Source organism: Malaclemys terrapin, chromosome 2 (genome assembly GCF_027887155.1).
Source record: "Malaclemys terrapin pileata isolate rMalTer1 chromosome 2, rMalTer1.hap1, whole genome shotgun sequence".
Classification (NCBI taxonomy): Eukaryota; Metazoa; Chordata; order Testudines; family Emydidae; genus Malaclemys; species Malaclemys terrapin.
The window spans coordinates 237,234,576-237,251,778 of NC_071506.1; the positions used below are offsets into that span (position 1 = coordinate 237,234,576).

Genomic DNA, 17,203 nt, shown 5'->3' on the forward strand with positions numbered 1-17,203 from the left:
ATCATATGTGGCAACGAAGGAGGCCAGAGTCAGTGACTTTGGCCCTGGGCATGGCTCAGATTTGGGCAGATCCCTTATTTCTGTGAAAAAAGTATCAACCTGGGTGTCAGTCTCTGCGGCTGCATATCCTTGGAAGTCTATGGAGCCCTCATATGTCAGTACCTACTGAGATGAATATGGGATGTAAAGAGCCCTATGACCTTTTCTGTACTTTAGTATTTTCCTCAGAATGTCTCACCATTCCCTACCAGCCTCTGAGCGGGCTAGGCAACATTGTGAGTTAAAACAGCTGCATTTGGTCTACACCTGTACTCTCATCATGGTTCCCACGGTTGGACCTGCCTATAGTGCAATGGTGGGAAATGTTGAGAAAAAGGCACAATTGAGCCCAAGATCTATATATTATGAAGTATGTTTTCAGCTGGGTAACGTCCCTGTTTGCTGGTGCGCTTATGCCTCTAATTACCTGAATGCACTTTGCAAGTCGGGAGGTTAGGGAGCTCAAGTGATCAATCTACTCTGAGGGCATAAAAATGAAGGTGCAAATTGTATGAGTGTAAGCTGTGCCAGTGGACATCAGGCCTCATCTTAGATGAATATGTGAACCTGAGTCCACTAGCTAACAAAGTAGTAGCTACTTCTTTTATTATTTTATTATTATTATATTTGTGTTACTGTAGCTCCTAGGGCCGTGTTCATGGACCAGGAGCCCACCAAACATAGAACAAAAAGATGCTTACAATACTTACAATCTAAGTATAACACAAGAGACAACAGATGGATATAGACAGATGGGGGTGTGCAAGGAAACAATGAGGCAATATTGATCAGCATCATATGGAGTTGTCTGTGCACACTGGCAGCCTAACCATTGTCAAGCTTTTTGTAGGCTATTGAGCTAAATCAAACTCTCCACCAGCTGTCAGCAGCATCGATTCATTATGTATAATTAGGTGTGGTTCACTCATAATATTATAATTGTATAAGTTAAGCTCAGAGTGAAAAGATGAAAAGTTAGAGACTGATCCTAAAGCCCTCACTCAGGATAAAATTCCAGTGAAGCCAATGGCAGCTTTGCCAGTGGAAGGATAAAAAGGACTGGGCTCTAAAAGAGGAGTCGTGTGGTAGAACAAAGCTGGGACCTGATTCTGCTAGCCTCACTGCCACATTGATGTGTGCAGTATAGACTAGACTAGACTAGAGCACTCTCAGCTCTCATTGACTTCACTGTGAGCTGAGGTTGCTCAACACCTTGTGGGACTGATTTCATACTGAACACTGCTTACCATTAGTAACATTTCTAAGCTTTTTCGTTTGTTTTATTACATTTGTTAGAGAGGCCAAAAGGTTCTTTCCTTTTCTTTTCCTTCCAACTCTGACCAAGAATAGCCTTGGGACTTGTTTTGCATTCAGCTGCATGTGACTCTAAAATGGCAATGAAATATTGTTCCAAAATGTTCATTGAAAAGTAAAATACTTCTCAAGCTAAGGACACAATTCTTCTTCCATAGATGACAAGACTTCTTCACTGACTTCAACAGAACAGACTCAGGCCCTAAATCAATATGCAAGTTTCCTGTGCTAGAATAAGCAAGGTTAAAAATCTAGTCTTCCATGCTCATCATTCAAACACATATTTCTTGTGAAAGAAGCAAAAAATCTGCACGGCTCTGCAAAATCTCCACATCAATAGTAATTAAACTTCAAATCTAAAACAGAGAAATACTACTGTATACTGACCATGCAAGATTTCCTCAGATATGCCGCAGTTTGTATCTTTTTGTAATTTTGTGAAACAAGTAAATGATGGTGCCCCTGATGTTGCATTGCTATATTACATCAAAAGGCAACAGAATGAGCTGTTTGAAAAGTCAGTTTTTGATTTAATTTCAAAGAAGATGAAGATATTTTGCAGCAAATTTCTTAATATGTTGAATCGGCAGCCAGATCAGTTCCCAGCTCATGAGTCGGAAAAAGTGTTTTAGAAAAACAGAAGCTAATTACTATATATTACTTGTGAATGGAATATATTTGGGATAAGAAGTTGTATGCAATGCATAATACATTATTTTAACAGATGCCAGGTCTCATAATTTGGCAATAAATTCAGCAAGATCTGTGGTAAGGATATTGTTCTACAACATTGTAACCTTATTAGATATATAGCAAATGTGGTGGAATTTTGTTTGGGTCGGGAGAAGAATATATTTTACCTTACCCGTAAAAGTGCAAAACACAGATAGCATTAATTCAATATGGCCCGGATTCAGCAAAGCATTTAAGAATATGTTTAATCCTTAACATGTGAATAATCCCATCTTTCTCCAAAAAGGCAGATACTTAACTTTAAATATGTGTTTCAGTTCAAGCACATTCTTAAGTGTTTTACTGAATCAAGACCTGTATCCTCAAAAACCTGTTATCTATAGTTGATGTTGGCTCCTGCAGTTAACATATATTCATAGTCTTCATAGTCCTATGACTGCATGATGTCAAACCCCTCCTCTATCCAACATGTAATATCTGCAAAGGAATGCAATGCTATAATTTTACAATGTCATACTTATCTATAAATTGTGGGGATGAAGATAAGTAGCATTCAGACCTTCCTTTAACCTACTCACATATTTACACATTCTCTTTATAAACTCTGATTATGACAAACTGAAAGACTAAAAGATATCATTATAATCCACTGTTAGCCTTGAACCCATCTGAAGAAGAGCTCTGTGTAAACTCAACATCTTGTGTCTCTCACCAACGGACATTGGTCCAATAAAAGATATTACCTCACCCACTTCATCTCGCTAATAACCTGGGACCAACATGGCTACAATAAAACTGCATTGAACCCACCCACCAACTTCTCCAGGACATCTGCTGTACTATAGTTCCCCAATGTTATATTTTATTAAAGACACACTATTTTGTCCATGTTCTGTTATCCTTATTCATGTTGAATAGTATCTTACATGATGGAGTGATCCTATTAGTCAATTAAACTATTATCAGAGTAAGCTGCTAATCAATATAAGTAAGGGTATCAGAACCTGACCCCATATAAATGTATAGAGTTTGATTCTGCTACATTTACTAACACTGACTACTGCTTTACTGAGGGCCAGATTGTGAACCCCTTACACTGAAGTCAATGAGACTCCTCATCTGAGTAACTACTTACCAATGCAAAAAAGTGATTTACAATCTATACATAGCTGAGTAGTGCCAATGAAATAAATGGAGTTACTCACACAGAGACAGACTTTGACACCCTTACAATGACTGGTACCATACACCATGAGTAGTCCCACTGAAGTGAACAGGACTTCTTCTGGTGTAAAATGCCACTCAACATGAGTAAATGTCCCAGAATCCCATAGTAAAGTAATATCTAGTAAGAGTGAATGTGGTAGAACTAGGCCCAAGGTTTTTAAATGATTAGAAGTGTATTGTGCTATTTACTATGCACATCTTTTTATGTCCTATCTCTCTATTTGTTCTATACCTTAGTTCCAGTGATCTTTGAACATCATTTAAATCAGCAGTTGTATCCTTCATAAAAATATAATATTGTTATGCTATACCTAGTCATATTTCATATAAAACCTTCTTGAATGTGTCAATCATTCCCCCCAAAAATGTTAAAAGAGAACTTTGCTGTATGAGAAAGCGTTCTGTAGCAGCTATTAGTGACACCAAGGATGACTCTAAATTAGTGATAAATCAAACTAACACTCTGATTCAAACATCTCAACGTTTTATAGTATATTGCTATTGACTATGCAGCAATCCTGCAAATTATTCCCATTTTAAATACATGGAATCTTTTGCAAAGACCTCAAACACTATTGATGAGATTGTAAATATATATAAAGCAGTCCATTAACTTCATACAAGCATTTTTATATACCTGAGGGCCTATGGCATTTCTTGACAAGATAACCTGGCTGAAGAATTGTTTTGCTAAAGTTCAATCATGAATGACTTACAAAAAACGAATATAAAGATAAATATGTTAGCATTGTCAGACTTTGTCATAAAAGAACTTTTACTTAAAAACTTTTTTTAAGAACTACATAGATGTTTAGTATATTATGCATTCCATTTAGACTGGAGTCTAAACACAACAAAAAACTTGCAATGATTAAAAGCTCTACATGATCAGTAAAAGACCAATTCTACAGCCCTGGCTCAGGCAAATTTTTCATTGACTTAAATAGGAATTTTACCTCATATAATACTGAAGGATCTGGCCCAGTTTTGTCCTATACAAGCCGCCTTTTCAGCACCACTCTAAGTATATATTTTTACTTTATTTTTAATAATTTCCACTGATTTGCATGCAGCTCCAGGACGGATGCTAAAAACATTGTGCCAACTACACATTCCAACTCACAGTCAGTGGTTAACAATAGGGAGATTGTTCCTGAAAGTTAGAAGTCAATAAATGTTTTTTAACTTTCTTGAAATTGCATCTAGCACAGGTATCTATGGGTATCACTTTGCACATAAGGCATGATCCAAAGGCCTTTGGAGTCAATGGAAAAGCTCCCACTGACTTCAGTGGGTTTTGAGTCATGTCAATAATCCTCAGACTTTATAACTAGAAAGTTAAATAATCGGTACTTTTTTTTAAATCAGGAAAACTGTACAACATACATAATAAGTGCTTCCTTAATTTTCTTTGTTAGCAAGCTACATAAATATAGCTTTCAAAAGACACTCCACTTAATATGTTTTATGTAGAGCTCATAGATTGTAATTACAGATGCTCTAAAAGACATTGTGGTTCCAATGAATGATGTTACTAGATCGTTGCACTCCTGGCATTATGTTGGCAGTCAGCTCTGCTGCTAAAAGGAAGAATCAAGGGGATCATTTCCAGGGAGCTGCAAAGGTTTAAAAAATATGCAAATAAATAGTGTGCAGGCATATTTGCATTATGTGGATTTTAAAAGTTGAACAGAAAATCAGAACGCCCTTCCCTCAAAAAAAAAAGACCCCAAGCTTTTATTCTTTGAACATCTGTGCACCAACTGAGCATGGATGAGAAAGTGAGGTTTGAGGAAAGCAAAGTACTAAAGTTTTCCATTTCATAGGCATCCAGAATACAAAGTAAAACAATACAGTTTCTCTCGTTTCAGAAATCTGTGAATATACAAAGCAGATAATCTCTCCAGGCAGACGGTCAACCAACCATCTAAGGATGGAGTGGTTCTAAGAGGAGAGGCGCCAAACCAACAGGCGCTGGCAAAGCTGGACAGGCACGTGTATTAATTGACAGGGCATATCAACAGAAAGCCAAGCAGCTGGTAGACAGATTGCCTCACCATACGATAGAGAGGGGAAACAGCTATCGTCTGAAGAGGAAGAGACGGTAGATGGATGCAGTAGACTGAGGAGGATGGGTGCAATGGACTGAGCAGACGCCCTTACCCGAGACATTTGTCTGCGGCTGGATTGTCTGCAAGACACAGACAGTGATGAAGGTGGCATTTTGTGGGTAGAACTATCTCTACGAATCAGACAATACAGTCCCCAGGACCTGGTGTACCAGTTTAATCATACGGAATTCAATGGCTCGCTTCTAAGCAAATGCGCGACCGCCTCTGCCGCCAAATGCTTTTGCGTGCTTCTAATTGGTGCAAACATCAATGCAAGACTGACCTAAAACTTTTCCCAACCCAGTCAATTCCCATCACAGGCCGTTACTGAAGGGACGTCCCATCAGTCATCCAGTTACACCTTTCTTGTCAACTCTGTGTTTTATTGACAACCGCCTTTCAGCTAGCAGACCCCGAGAGGACAGCTCTGTCAATAGTAAGTTGGGATTTATGCGATCAGAGGACATAGCTAATGATTATCTCTTACTTAAAGTAGGACGCAGCTCGTGGGAGCGCCAAACAATCGCTTATTTCATATGTGAGCAAACCCTGAAAGTTTCCTAGCGAGCATTATCGCTGCTCTGCTCCAATCTCTAACTACGAAACGGTTCAGAGTTCAAGCAAATGTGTGGTGCTCATAAAAAAAAATAAGTCTTGACTAAATAAAAGAGTGAGTCTGGTTCTGTCCCCAGGAACGTGGAGTGTCTTTGTTAATTAATCACAAAGTGGATTTTCTAGAGTGTGTTTTTCCTCAACATCAGTAATGTTCCAGGGTCCATTTCGGATACATTTCACTTAAATATCTCCGACCAAAGGTAGTGCTGGGGGGGGGGGGGCGATGGGCTGGAAAGAGACAAGACTGAGGCGCAAATGAAAGCGTTCCTAACAAGATGAGTTACTTTTCCACCGGTCTAATGATGATAAATTCAAGGTTCCCCCCACGTCCTCACCCTGGGCAGTTTAGCCATAGAAAACAGTGAGTCTGGCTTGGCATCAGTTAAGAGAGACCCAGTCAGTAATGATAGTAAATACATTGATTTGCTTGCTAAGCCGTTTTCTTTTGTTACAGAGGGGACATAATCACTGTCCCCTCTGAAAGCTGGAATAATTAAAAATGTAAAGAGTCATTTTAAGTGGGATTTTTTTTAAGTGACTCGGACAAGGAATTCGTTCCCAATTTGGGAGTCGGGTCCTTTTAGCAGTGATTTAAAAGGCAGGTGTCTCCGTTTAAGTAGCGGGGAGCCTTTAAAGAGAAATGTTTTATTCAAGTGGTTTCGCATAACGTAGCATCGATCGTTAATGAGACATCAATCTCAGCTGTTCGGTCTCTTTGTTTCCGAAGCCAGGAAGAGAGAATTGCGCTCTGGAGTCAGACGGAGCTGGAGCGCTGCTCCTTGAAGTCACCGGTATACAGCAGCTGTCACTATCCGCCAGCAGTTTGCAGCCCCGGAAGCGCGGACTGGTGATAGAGGTGACGGCTAGTTCAGTGCCAGGGGCGGTGGGGTGGAAGCAGGGAGCTAACCAGGGTGCTGCAGAGCAGGAGGCGTCTAGCTCCATGAACTGTGTCTGGTGGTAGGGTGTTTTGGGGCCGTCAGAGGTGGGGGGGAAGAGGGTGTCCAGGAGCTGTCCAGGGTCCTGAAAAGCACCAGGCGTCCAGTAACTCTAGCGCTGGGTGTCTGAGAACAAGTTACCATTAGAAGTGGAGGAAGTCCTGGAGATGTTCTGAAAAACAATAAGGATCCTGCCCCAGAAGCAGAGAGAGAGAGAGAGAGAGAGAGAGAGGAGTGTGTGTGTGTGTGTTTTGGAGAGGGGTCATTCTCAGACTGGGTCTGTCCAGGGTACTGACAAGAACGACAAGATTCCACCTCCACCAGCCTTGGTCCCCGGCTGAACTCTGGGCAAGAGGTGTTGCTACACAATACCACCCGTTATTACCAGAGGGGCGGCGCTCTGTGAAAACCCTTTCTGCTCCAAATTACCGCTCCCCGTTCAAAACTAAGGCGGGGCGCTTGGTGCTCTCCTGGAATCCAGCGACTGGCAAACGTTTTAAAAACAGCCTGCCCAGGTCACTTTTGTAAGTGTGCACGCCATTAAGCTTGAAGGTAAAACATCTGGTCCGCGCTCTCAGCCCCTACTTCTGTACTGATGTAAATAACTTAATTGGCTCTATTCAACATCTGCAAGGGAGGGGGGATATTTTTCAAATAAAGTAGGTTAATCTTTCATTGAATAAAGTTTTTCCCTGGCTCCAATAAAGAATATGAAATCAGGAATCAAAAATAACCAGAAGTGGGAAGGGGTGGGCGGTTATCTCCCCCGCCCCTTCTATAATGCCTGCTAAGAATTTCTTTCCATGTATGCAGATTCCACTGGCCCTGATCCCTGCTGTCAGGAGTTCTTGACTGGTTTATAGATCAGTAGGTCGCCCTTATCTGGTAATCCTCCCCTCCCCATCAGTCTCTGCGAGCTGAAAACTGAAAGGATGTGGTGAGAGGGAAGAGATATTTTGAATCCCTCTTTGAATCACAGAGAAACCCAGCAAGATGGATTCTGTGGAAGGAACTGTATTTCTAAGCAGCAATTTCTGTCATTGCAGGTAAACTATATAGAACAGGAAAGCGTCTCACAAAGGCCATTCTTATGTATCTTAGGTGACATAAGAGATTTTCTGTCTCCTCCTGGGTTTAAGGAAATTCTAAATTGTCCAAAGAGGCCCTAGAGGGTCGGGGCAGAAAGCGGGAACATTGCTATTGCGGAAAATGAGAAATATTGTAATGTTATGGATTGTCTCCTATAAACACACTAACAATGGTGTGACCCAATACTGCTGTGTTGCAGTGGCTCAACCTAGTCATTTTTGGTTGACCTTCGATTCCGCCCACGCGTGCAGAAGGGACTTTCTAAAACTAGAATAAAATCTATTCTGTTTGTAACCCCATGTAAATTACATGGCTGTTGTCTCTGGCCACCTTTTCATGAATGTGGGTTGTTTCCCCCCCCCCCTTCCAAAGGCAGAGCACTCGATAGAAGTTTAAACAACAGCCAGCAATCCGCAGGGTTAACCAATAAACTGGGAAATGTGCAGTCCTGCTGAACTGCAAGCAGTTTGCATAGCATTGAGAATCCGCCAATATATATCATATCAATAAAAGCAGCTCTTCGAAAGCTTGCATAGTAATTGAGATTGGAGATCTTTTTTGATATGGGTTGGCATTTCCTCATATCAATCTGACAGAGCCAACTCAGGAAATTGCTGGTAATATTCATCTGGGGAGCACTTTCATTAAACGTAATTCATTCGACTTTCACAATAAATTGAGTGACATCCTTACAGCAGAACCTTTTTATCCTTGATGAAGTGCTTGCCAAGCTTGGGGGGGGGGTTCCACTTTATTGTCACATTCCTTAAAGCAGAGTCGTCAACATGTCAATCTGCTGCATAAAAATGCGAAAGACGTATTTACAAAGCACCCAAGAGGTGGTTTAATGCTGACTTACAAGAAGAGCGAGCTGAGAGTTAAACTATCTGATAAATCACAATCGTAACTTAACAAAAATGCAATCGGAAGGGCAGAAGCCAATTCTAGGAAAGGAAAGGTGGGTCATGGAGTCATTTTCTCAAGGCGCTGTTTATTCCGAGCAATTGATTTGCTAACCAGCTTCTCCGCAATTTCGAATTTACTGGGGAAATTGTCTTTTTATTAATTAAAATGGCGGTTTAGAGGGACAGGGAAATATTAAGGAGCTTAAAATGGATACCTCTAGCTACTGACTTGGCTAATCACACGGAGGCGGGGATATTGGTTTACATTCAGGTGCCTCTCCTAAAAGGCGAAAGCTATTCCAAACTGCTTCCTTCAGCGATTGAAAAGAGTTAGCTGTATGCTAAGAACTATGCAAAAGGAACTTTTAAGTGCAGAGAAAACCTCCTTAAACTTCTACCTGCTGCACATGGCTCTTCACGAGTCAGGAACTTAAGCTCTGGACAGAATTCACCATTCTTCGCTTACTAGGAAATCTGCCAACTACAAGCAATCCAGTTCCCATCGCAATCAGCGTGCAGTGTCTTCCAGGGAAGAGCTATTCTATATAAAGACAGCATTTTCGGTATTTAAACTCCATTTTAAAACGAAAAGAGTCTAGTTCAAGATTGTGTGAACTCACTAAAAAGCATTCCCAATCCTCTGCTTCCTCCCCCCATCCCTCCCCCCCGCGCCCCATCAAATAAACCAAAGGCAGAAAATTGCTTATTTGAAAAAGCAATACCCAGATGCTTTCAGCTCAAAATACCCTTTTGAAAATATTGTAGGGTGGTTATTGCAGGACAATGCTGCCTATTTTTTTCCTTCGCAGCTTAGAGAAATGTTTGGAAAAGTAGGGCATCAGCACCTATCTTAAAAATCACCTTGTTTTCACAGCCACATCTTCTTTCACATTAACAATCGCTTTCATTAAACAGGCAGAAATGACCGCAAACAATGCCACACGTATAGAAATCACAGAGGTACACAAACTCTGTAGCCATTAACTTCATGTTTTCTCCCCCTCTGCAAATAACGTACACTGAGGACAATTTTAAACAGCTGATCTGCACCAGGAAAGCTACACCCGGATTATCGGAAGGCCCCCAAACTTCAATAATGTTGGGGAATGATTTTAAAACCCCGGTCAAGTATCGAAGGACACTAGTAGTACATTTTGAAAACCATTTGCAAGCGTAATCATTCCTCACAATAAATGGTTTCTAGGAACCTTTGTCTTGTGAAAACCAGGATCTATTCTCTTTTTTAAAAGTGCCATCCTGATAAAAATTCCCATTAAGCAAACTATTTACTAATGTTTTCTTCCGGCTCTGGACCAGAAAATTATTTCGAAAAGTGGTGCCTGCTTAAGTTAATTTAAATCTTTTGCAATGTAACTTTTAATACATGGAAAACGCAAAGGCCACCAAAAATAGTGTAAAGCTTAATTTACAAAAAAACACTAGTGAGTAACTTCATTTTTGGCTGGGGAAAGGCGACAATACGTTTCCTTTTCCCAGCAACCTCCCACCGCAACGCTGCTCTTGTATTTAGCACTCCACCAGATACTCTTGACAGATGAGAACAAATCAGTGAATATGGGTAACTTTTAGCCAGGGAGTGAAACAAATGCACCCTGTTCGTTTAATGTAAAACACTGGAAGTTCACCACAAAACAATCGAACGCAGATAGTCTATCCGGATGTGCATTGTGAAAATAGGTATATAGAAACCTGCGACCAACAGACACTTCACCTTCACTGTTTGAGATTTCCAGGAAGAATGTACATCATTCAACCGCCGAATGACAAAAAGATTATCCAGTAGGAATGGTTTAACTGCTTGCATGCAAACCTTCTAAAAGGTTGATTGTGTGAAATTATGCTTGTCATCTTAATTTATCAAATCAATCGTGTTTCCTTTAACTGCTGCACAGGAATTAAGTTGTTATTCCGTTTGGAATGTAACATTCCCGTGGATGTACTTGAGCCGTGATCAGCAAACGCCTGTCGTTTGCACTCTTACAATGGATTGCCTTAGCAATTTGTGTGGAAATGGTACGACCCATCTCTTTGGCCCATCCTTGAGAAATAAGTCCAGTTAGGATCTCTTTGCCAAGAACCATGTTTTTAGCCACTTCTACAGCATGTGCTTCAACCCAGTACAAAGTGTCTGACTATTGGAAGTGTGCAGGAATTGGTGCAGGAATTAAATGATAATAAGCTTTTTATTTAGGAATTATTATAAAGCTAAAATGTCCTTTTAATATATGTCATTCAAAATGAAGACGTGCTAAGACTACAATATATGAGTGATGTTTTCTTTCTTGAGTTATATTTAGTGCTAGGTCAGAGGCGATTTTCAGTTTTGAAGCAGCATTATCAGTTAAGAAAACTTTAATCAGAAAATTGCAACTAGATACTTTCGAATGAACAATGTAAAACTGAGGTTCGCTAGTTAAAATCATGTAGCATTGAAATACTTTCTGTAGTGCAATGTGCCTCATATAATATCCTCCAGACTGAAGAAACAGGAAACGTGTGCCCTTAAAGACTAAATCCTAATTTCACCAAAAAGGTACTCCTTTAGGCCAAAGGAAATGCATCTACTGTGCTAATCAAATCTAACCACATTAAGCAGTTCACCTCTTTGTGCAGAAATATAGTACAAAACAGAGAAAGAAAGAAATGTCTGTTCAAATCTGGAGTATCCCCTTATTTATAAATAAATATAATACTGGGAAACCTTTTTTGCAAGGAAAGTCTCCACATGAAATTCCTATTCATTAAGATTTATCTGTATCATCAGTGACCTCTATAAATTTCACACAAGGCCGGGTGGACTATTGGCATATATCTCCATAAAAATAGAACTGCACTTTACAAGACTTCATTGGAAAAGGCGGGAGGGGGGGAGAGAGAGGGAGAGCACTGGTTTGAGGGGAAGTCCAGACTGGCAAATATCTATATTTGTTTAACTTGGTGCAGCCCAAGCTTGCTAAGTACATTGTCACTGGGTATTGTCTGTTTTAGATGTAAGGAGACTCTTTTCCCTACACGACCCTTCCCCAAAAGTCCGTCCTGCACTTTAAACAAACTACGTGGGAATCTGAACGTATTTGTTTTCACATCCTAAATGGCTGGGGGCTGAACATTTAAATCCTGGTTGTAACTGCTCTATGCAGTTGTATGCGTTTGTGTAAGGCTTATACACACGTACACATACACACACAAAGTAGAGGCATAGCACAACGTTGCACCTTGCTGGTTCCTGACACTGCATTAAAGTTTTAATCAAAACTTCCTGCTTCATTGCTAATATCAGACTGTTATTACATGAGGGCCTAATTCGAACTTTTAAAGACATTCACAAAACAGGTTAAATATATAGAAAGATGTTGGAATACATGTATAAAGATTCAGATTGAAATAAGTATCTGTTTAGAGTGGGAAAATCCTTCGGATTTATCTTGTCTCTGAGTGTTTTGGCAGAAGATACAACCTAGCTGAAGAGTGTCCCCTCCCCCTAAATTGTCTTTTATTCTCTATTTTATTGTATCATATTTTTGCATTGTTTTGAGGGAGACTGGAAAATTGTCTCCTTCCCTCTGTAATGCCAAGCCCTGCGAAAAAAAAAAGGCATTCAGGTAATGAAGTCTGTAACTAAACGGTAATTGAATCAGCATAATTTGCACACTGAATGGTTTTCAAATGCTCCCAGTTTACAATTAAAGGAGAATTAATGCGCTTGTTGTTCAGACTGCGGCGCGTTAGAATAAATCCAGCACTGTTGTTGTAATGAAGTGCAAAACAGTTTAACTGCCAGCAAACACATTCAAAATTTAGCACAACGTATCGATCTCGCGCCTGGGTTTGATAGATTATTTGCCACATGCTTTTTCATATGCTATAAAATTAACGGAAAGTAGCAACGTTTGCTGCAGATGTGCCGCCAATCTGTGACACGAGGGGAGTGACTCGTGTAGGGAAGTTTGTGTGTTCGAGTCCTGCCTCCGGTTAGCTGAGCGGCACCCGAGCGCCACGTTAGTATCCCTCTCTTCTACTATAATTGTCATGTCTATGTTTTACATCATATTCTGCCTTATCCCTTTAATGTTTCTAAGCTTCCAGTCCTGCCGCCTCCTACACCCCGCTGTCTGCCTTGTCCTGAGGGGGAAGGAGACTAGCTGTGGTGGTTTCACTTTTTCTAAGTTATGCCTCTTTACTTGCTGCTGTTCATTTGGGGAGGGTGTACGAGCAGATGCCACACAATAGTGTGCGTTCTCATCTGGGTTGGTTGCCCCTGTGCTCACCTGCTTACCCCCAAGGTGTCCTGGGCTGGGCTGAGACTGACGCACAGCGCCCTCAGGCGGACACATGCTGCAAGTGTAGGAAGTAGCGCCCAGAAAAGCAGCCCGGAACCCTCGCATTGAACCTGTGACCGGTTAAAGACACCTCTCTTCCCCTTGGCGTCTATCTGAACATTAAGTGTGCAGCTATGAAAATGCACTTACATGTTTGCAGCTCTCCCTTATTTCCACCCAGCCTGAGCCTAGAAGCAGTTTCAACTGCTTTTCCGACCTGAGGACGGATCCATAGAGCTTGGTTTGCCCGCTATGCAGCAAAGGAGGAAAGGGATGCGAACTAAAGACATGCCGTCTGTCCTTGTTCTTTGTGATTATATAGGGAGTAAAGTATGCGTTAAAAGAGATAACACTCATGCCTACTTGTGTTCCCCTGGTAATCTTAAAGGGGATTTGCTACGGAAGTCAATGACACATCCTACAAAAAATACTAGCTGTGCTTGTCACTGAGTGTTTACACGACGGTACTGTATTATATTGCAAAATGAATGTCTTCTGTTGTGGCTCGGTGACAGTGATGCCCATCCGGAAGGGTTTCTAGCAGCAATAACAAGTAGTAAACAAGAACTTGCCTACCGTACAGAATAAGCGATGAAGACACAGTGAGAGGGTATTTAAAAGCACAGCATGTTCTGTACCACACCGCACACCCTTCAGAGAGAGGGGCATGGGGAAATGTGCCCCGGAAAATGGACATTCCGAATACAAAGTCTGAACTTTTATTACCTTCCTGGATGTGGGGAAAAGATGTTTTTCAGAGCCCTTACCTATTTGGGGAGTGTTACAGGGCGATCACTTTGATTCCCCGCCTGCTTTATACAATTCCCGAGTGTCCTGCATATCATACACTTGTCCTCTGAACAAATCGCCAACTCTAGAAGCTACACTTCAATCTGGAGAGAAAGTTACAGACCCCTAGGTCCCCCCCCTCTCCAAACCACGGGGGAAAGCTTTTCAAAGCGAGGCGACGCAGATGTTCCCCCTCCTGGTTCGTGTCACAAGCCCCCTGCTAGCAGAAAATCGCCGGAAGGTGCAGCTGCCGCCCCAGCACAGTCGGTCTGTGAGAGGGGCTGTCCACCCTCCAGGCTTTACCGTCACACACATAGAGAAAGAGAGAGGGGCGTGGGGGCGCAGGGAAATTAAAGCAGAAATAGCTCCGGAACCTGATAAAGTTGTTGGAACCGAGAGATCTCGCTTGAGATCCCAGTGGGGTGATGAGTTTTGTGTTTGTTTGTTTCTGTGATGCCCGATTGCCTTCTCTCACACACACACACCCCCAAGATAAGAGGACATCTGAAACTTACCAGGTAGAGAGTAGGCTGCAGCAGAAGCACGGCGTACCAATACACAGCCTGCATCCTCCCGGCTCAAACTTCCACGGCTTTCCCTTCGTTTGCTCTTTGTTCCTTCAAGACCATAGATCCACCTGACATCCACTTTACAGAACAAGCAGAGCTCTCACCAGCCTAGACAAAAATGAAATTATAGACCCCATGACCACAAGACAAGGTTAGACTTCGAGACAAGGGGGGAAGAGAGGAAGAGGGGGCGGGGGGAGAAGGAGGAGAGGCGGAGGGGTGGGGGACAAATAACGATTAAAATCGAGTTAATCCAGTGTCAGAGCCAAGTGATCGCATGGTCCGGGGCTGGCTGGCGCGCTGCTGGGGCTGGCGCTCCTGGGAGCTGAATCCTTTGGCGAGGGAGGTGGCTGGAGCGCACCCTTGCGTGTGCTGGGCAGGAGCCTTTGGTGCCACTGGCTGCCAGACCTGCCTGGCTGTTTTATATCAGGAGGATCCGGGCTCCAGCCGGCTGCTAGTTCACTACCACCGCCACTGCCACGCAGCAGCAGGCTGGAGAAGGGAGGGAAAGGGGGGGCAGGAGCTCCCGGGATTAGGGACCTAGGAGGCACCTCGACGCTTACAATCAGGGCAAACCGATTCGCCTCCCGGAAATCCGACCGGCTCTGTTCAAGCCAAACCGCGCCCGCCCGCCCACTTTAAAGAAAACAGCTGCCTTGACTCTGCCCCTGCTCACTCGTGCCTGGCTTTGCCCCGAGCCGTGCGTGCCGCAGGCCGCCCGAAGACATGTGGCTAAGCGGATGTCCCCCTCCCCACCTAGCCCCCGGAGGACCGCATCCTGGGGCAAGCCGGAGCCCCCGCTCTGCTCTCTCTATACGTACTGCCTGTAGGGTCCGAACGCAGCCAGGGATGCTCCATGTAAACCTACAGTGGCTGGCAGCCTCCTAGGAACCAGGGGTCCCTTTCGCGTCGCCTCTCCATGTCACGCGCGTAGGTGTCCCGTGGAAGCAGGTGCCGCCGTGAATCCAGCGTGCGGGAAGGGAGACGCCGCTGGCTGGGACCCGACTCGATCCACGTCGCAGGAAACTTACAAGTGGGAGAAGCGAGAGGCTGCCCGGACCGCCAGCTCCCGTCTGGCGGCTAGGCGCCGCGACCGCCGCGCTGCGAAGCCTTGCGGGCTGTTTATCTCTGTTCAACGGGACTTGTTGGAGGGAGCTCGGGGGGCACGCGGCTGTTTAACTCCTGATCAAATCTAGCTGCGAAGCCCTGGGCCGATCGCGTCTTTAAAATAAACCGTCTGAGCCGCGGACTGTCCGAGAGTCCCTGTTGGGGGGAGAGAAAAGCGAGTTTAGCAACAGCCCACCCGTCCCTCCAAAGCGGGCGGCGAATCAGAACCCGCCCCAGGCGCTGTGCCTGGCCCTGCCCTGCCACCAGAGGGCTCTCCCCAGCTCCTTGTTCGCGCCAGGACACGCCGCTGCCTGCCAGCCCTTCTCACTGCATTCGCACCAGGAGACTGTTTGTTTCCCCTTCAGTAGCAATTAATATCCCATGCCAATAAAGAATTGTTCAGCCGCTGGCTTCTCCCCCCCGACACACACACACACACACAGAGAGAGAGAGAGAGAGAGAGCCCCCCATGGTACGATTCTTTCTGTGGATCGTTTCCTGCTGATGAATTCCAGCGAGCCAGGGCGTGGGGTGACCGCAGACAGGCGGCATGGACGGGCTAAGACAGGCTAAGAGGTGGGTTACAGGTGCTGGGGGAGCCCCCTGCCAGCCTCTTGGTTTAATGGAGGGTTTCCTCATTAGGGGGCGCAGAGAGCAACCCCACGCTCTGCAGCCCCTCGGAGCTGAGCTGGAAAGCCTGACTCCTCACTACCCACCGTAGTGCTGCTAAGTGGCATTACTTAGGAGCGAGGTCTGGTCGCCCTTGTCTGCGTTCTTCTTTACAGCGATCATCCCACTGGGCTTTGTCTTTGAACAACAACCAAAAAACGGGGTGGGGGCTATTTAAAAATGTCACCCGGGCCTCTGAAATGCAGGGAGGGGCATCGTTTTCTCTGGAGAACCCGAACAAGACCTCGTCCTTCTCCGGGTGTGTTGCCAAAGGTCGCGTGCCGAAGCTCTTGATTTATCGTTTGTTTAAAGGGAAACAAGAGCCAACCTTTCTGCATGCTCGGCTGGAAAAGCCAGGGCTTCAGCTGTCCCGCCAGATACCTGCTGCTCCCCACCCCAGCACGTCCCGCTGATTAATATCGCAACCCGACTGCTCCGTTCTGATCTGCAAAATATTGTGTAAACTCGGGGGGCTGCGTCTGGAACATGGTCATAAAAAGGAGATTTGTGATTAGTGCTTTGAGATAAACGCTGCCTGTAAGGCACAATGTCCATTCCTCAGGATACCCACAGGATGGGCGCCTCAAGACGTCTGAGGTCCCTGTTCTAGCATCATCTGTCCGCCGTGTATGTAGGATTCTCGGCTTATTGACGATGAAGCTTGCAGCCTGGAAGAAACCACCCCACTATTCTGCCACTCCAGAAATAGTTCCCATCACAGGGTAGCCCGGGCCTGGCTTGGGTTTCTGGTCTGGAGGCTCTTGAGGCTCCTGTAATATACATGAATAATCATGAAGAGAT

General features: G+C 43.9%; 1 protein-coding gene across 5 annotated transcripts in view; it reads right to left on the reverse strand.

The window, feature by feature from the left end:
- Nucleotides 1-16,530, reverse strand: part of NXPH1 (neurexophilin 1) — a 169,585-nt gene extending 153,055 nt beyond the window's left edge. The window contains exons 1-3 of one of the 5 annotated variants that reach the window (XM_054016995.1): nucleotides 16,450-16,530; nucleotides 15,495-15,889; nucleotides 14,573-14,734 (exon numbers count right to left, since the gene is read on the reverse strand). In XM_054016995.1, coding sequence (XP_053872970.1) covers nucleotides 14,573-14,626 — 54 coding nt within the window. In that variant the 5' untranslated portion in view covers nucleotides 14,627-14,734; nucleotides 15,495-15,889; nucleotides 16,450-16,530. Of the gene's footprint in view, nucleotides 1-14,572; nucleotides 14,735-14,987; nucleotides 15,147-15,189; nucleotides 15,251-15,447; nucleotides 15,992-16,449 lie in introns of those variants that run through there. The other 4 variants (XM_054016992.1, XM_054016993.1, XM_054016996.1 and 1 more) reach the window with 4 other exon arrangements.
- Nucleotides 16,531-17,203: the final 673 nt, after the last annotated feature.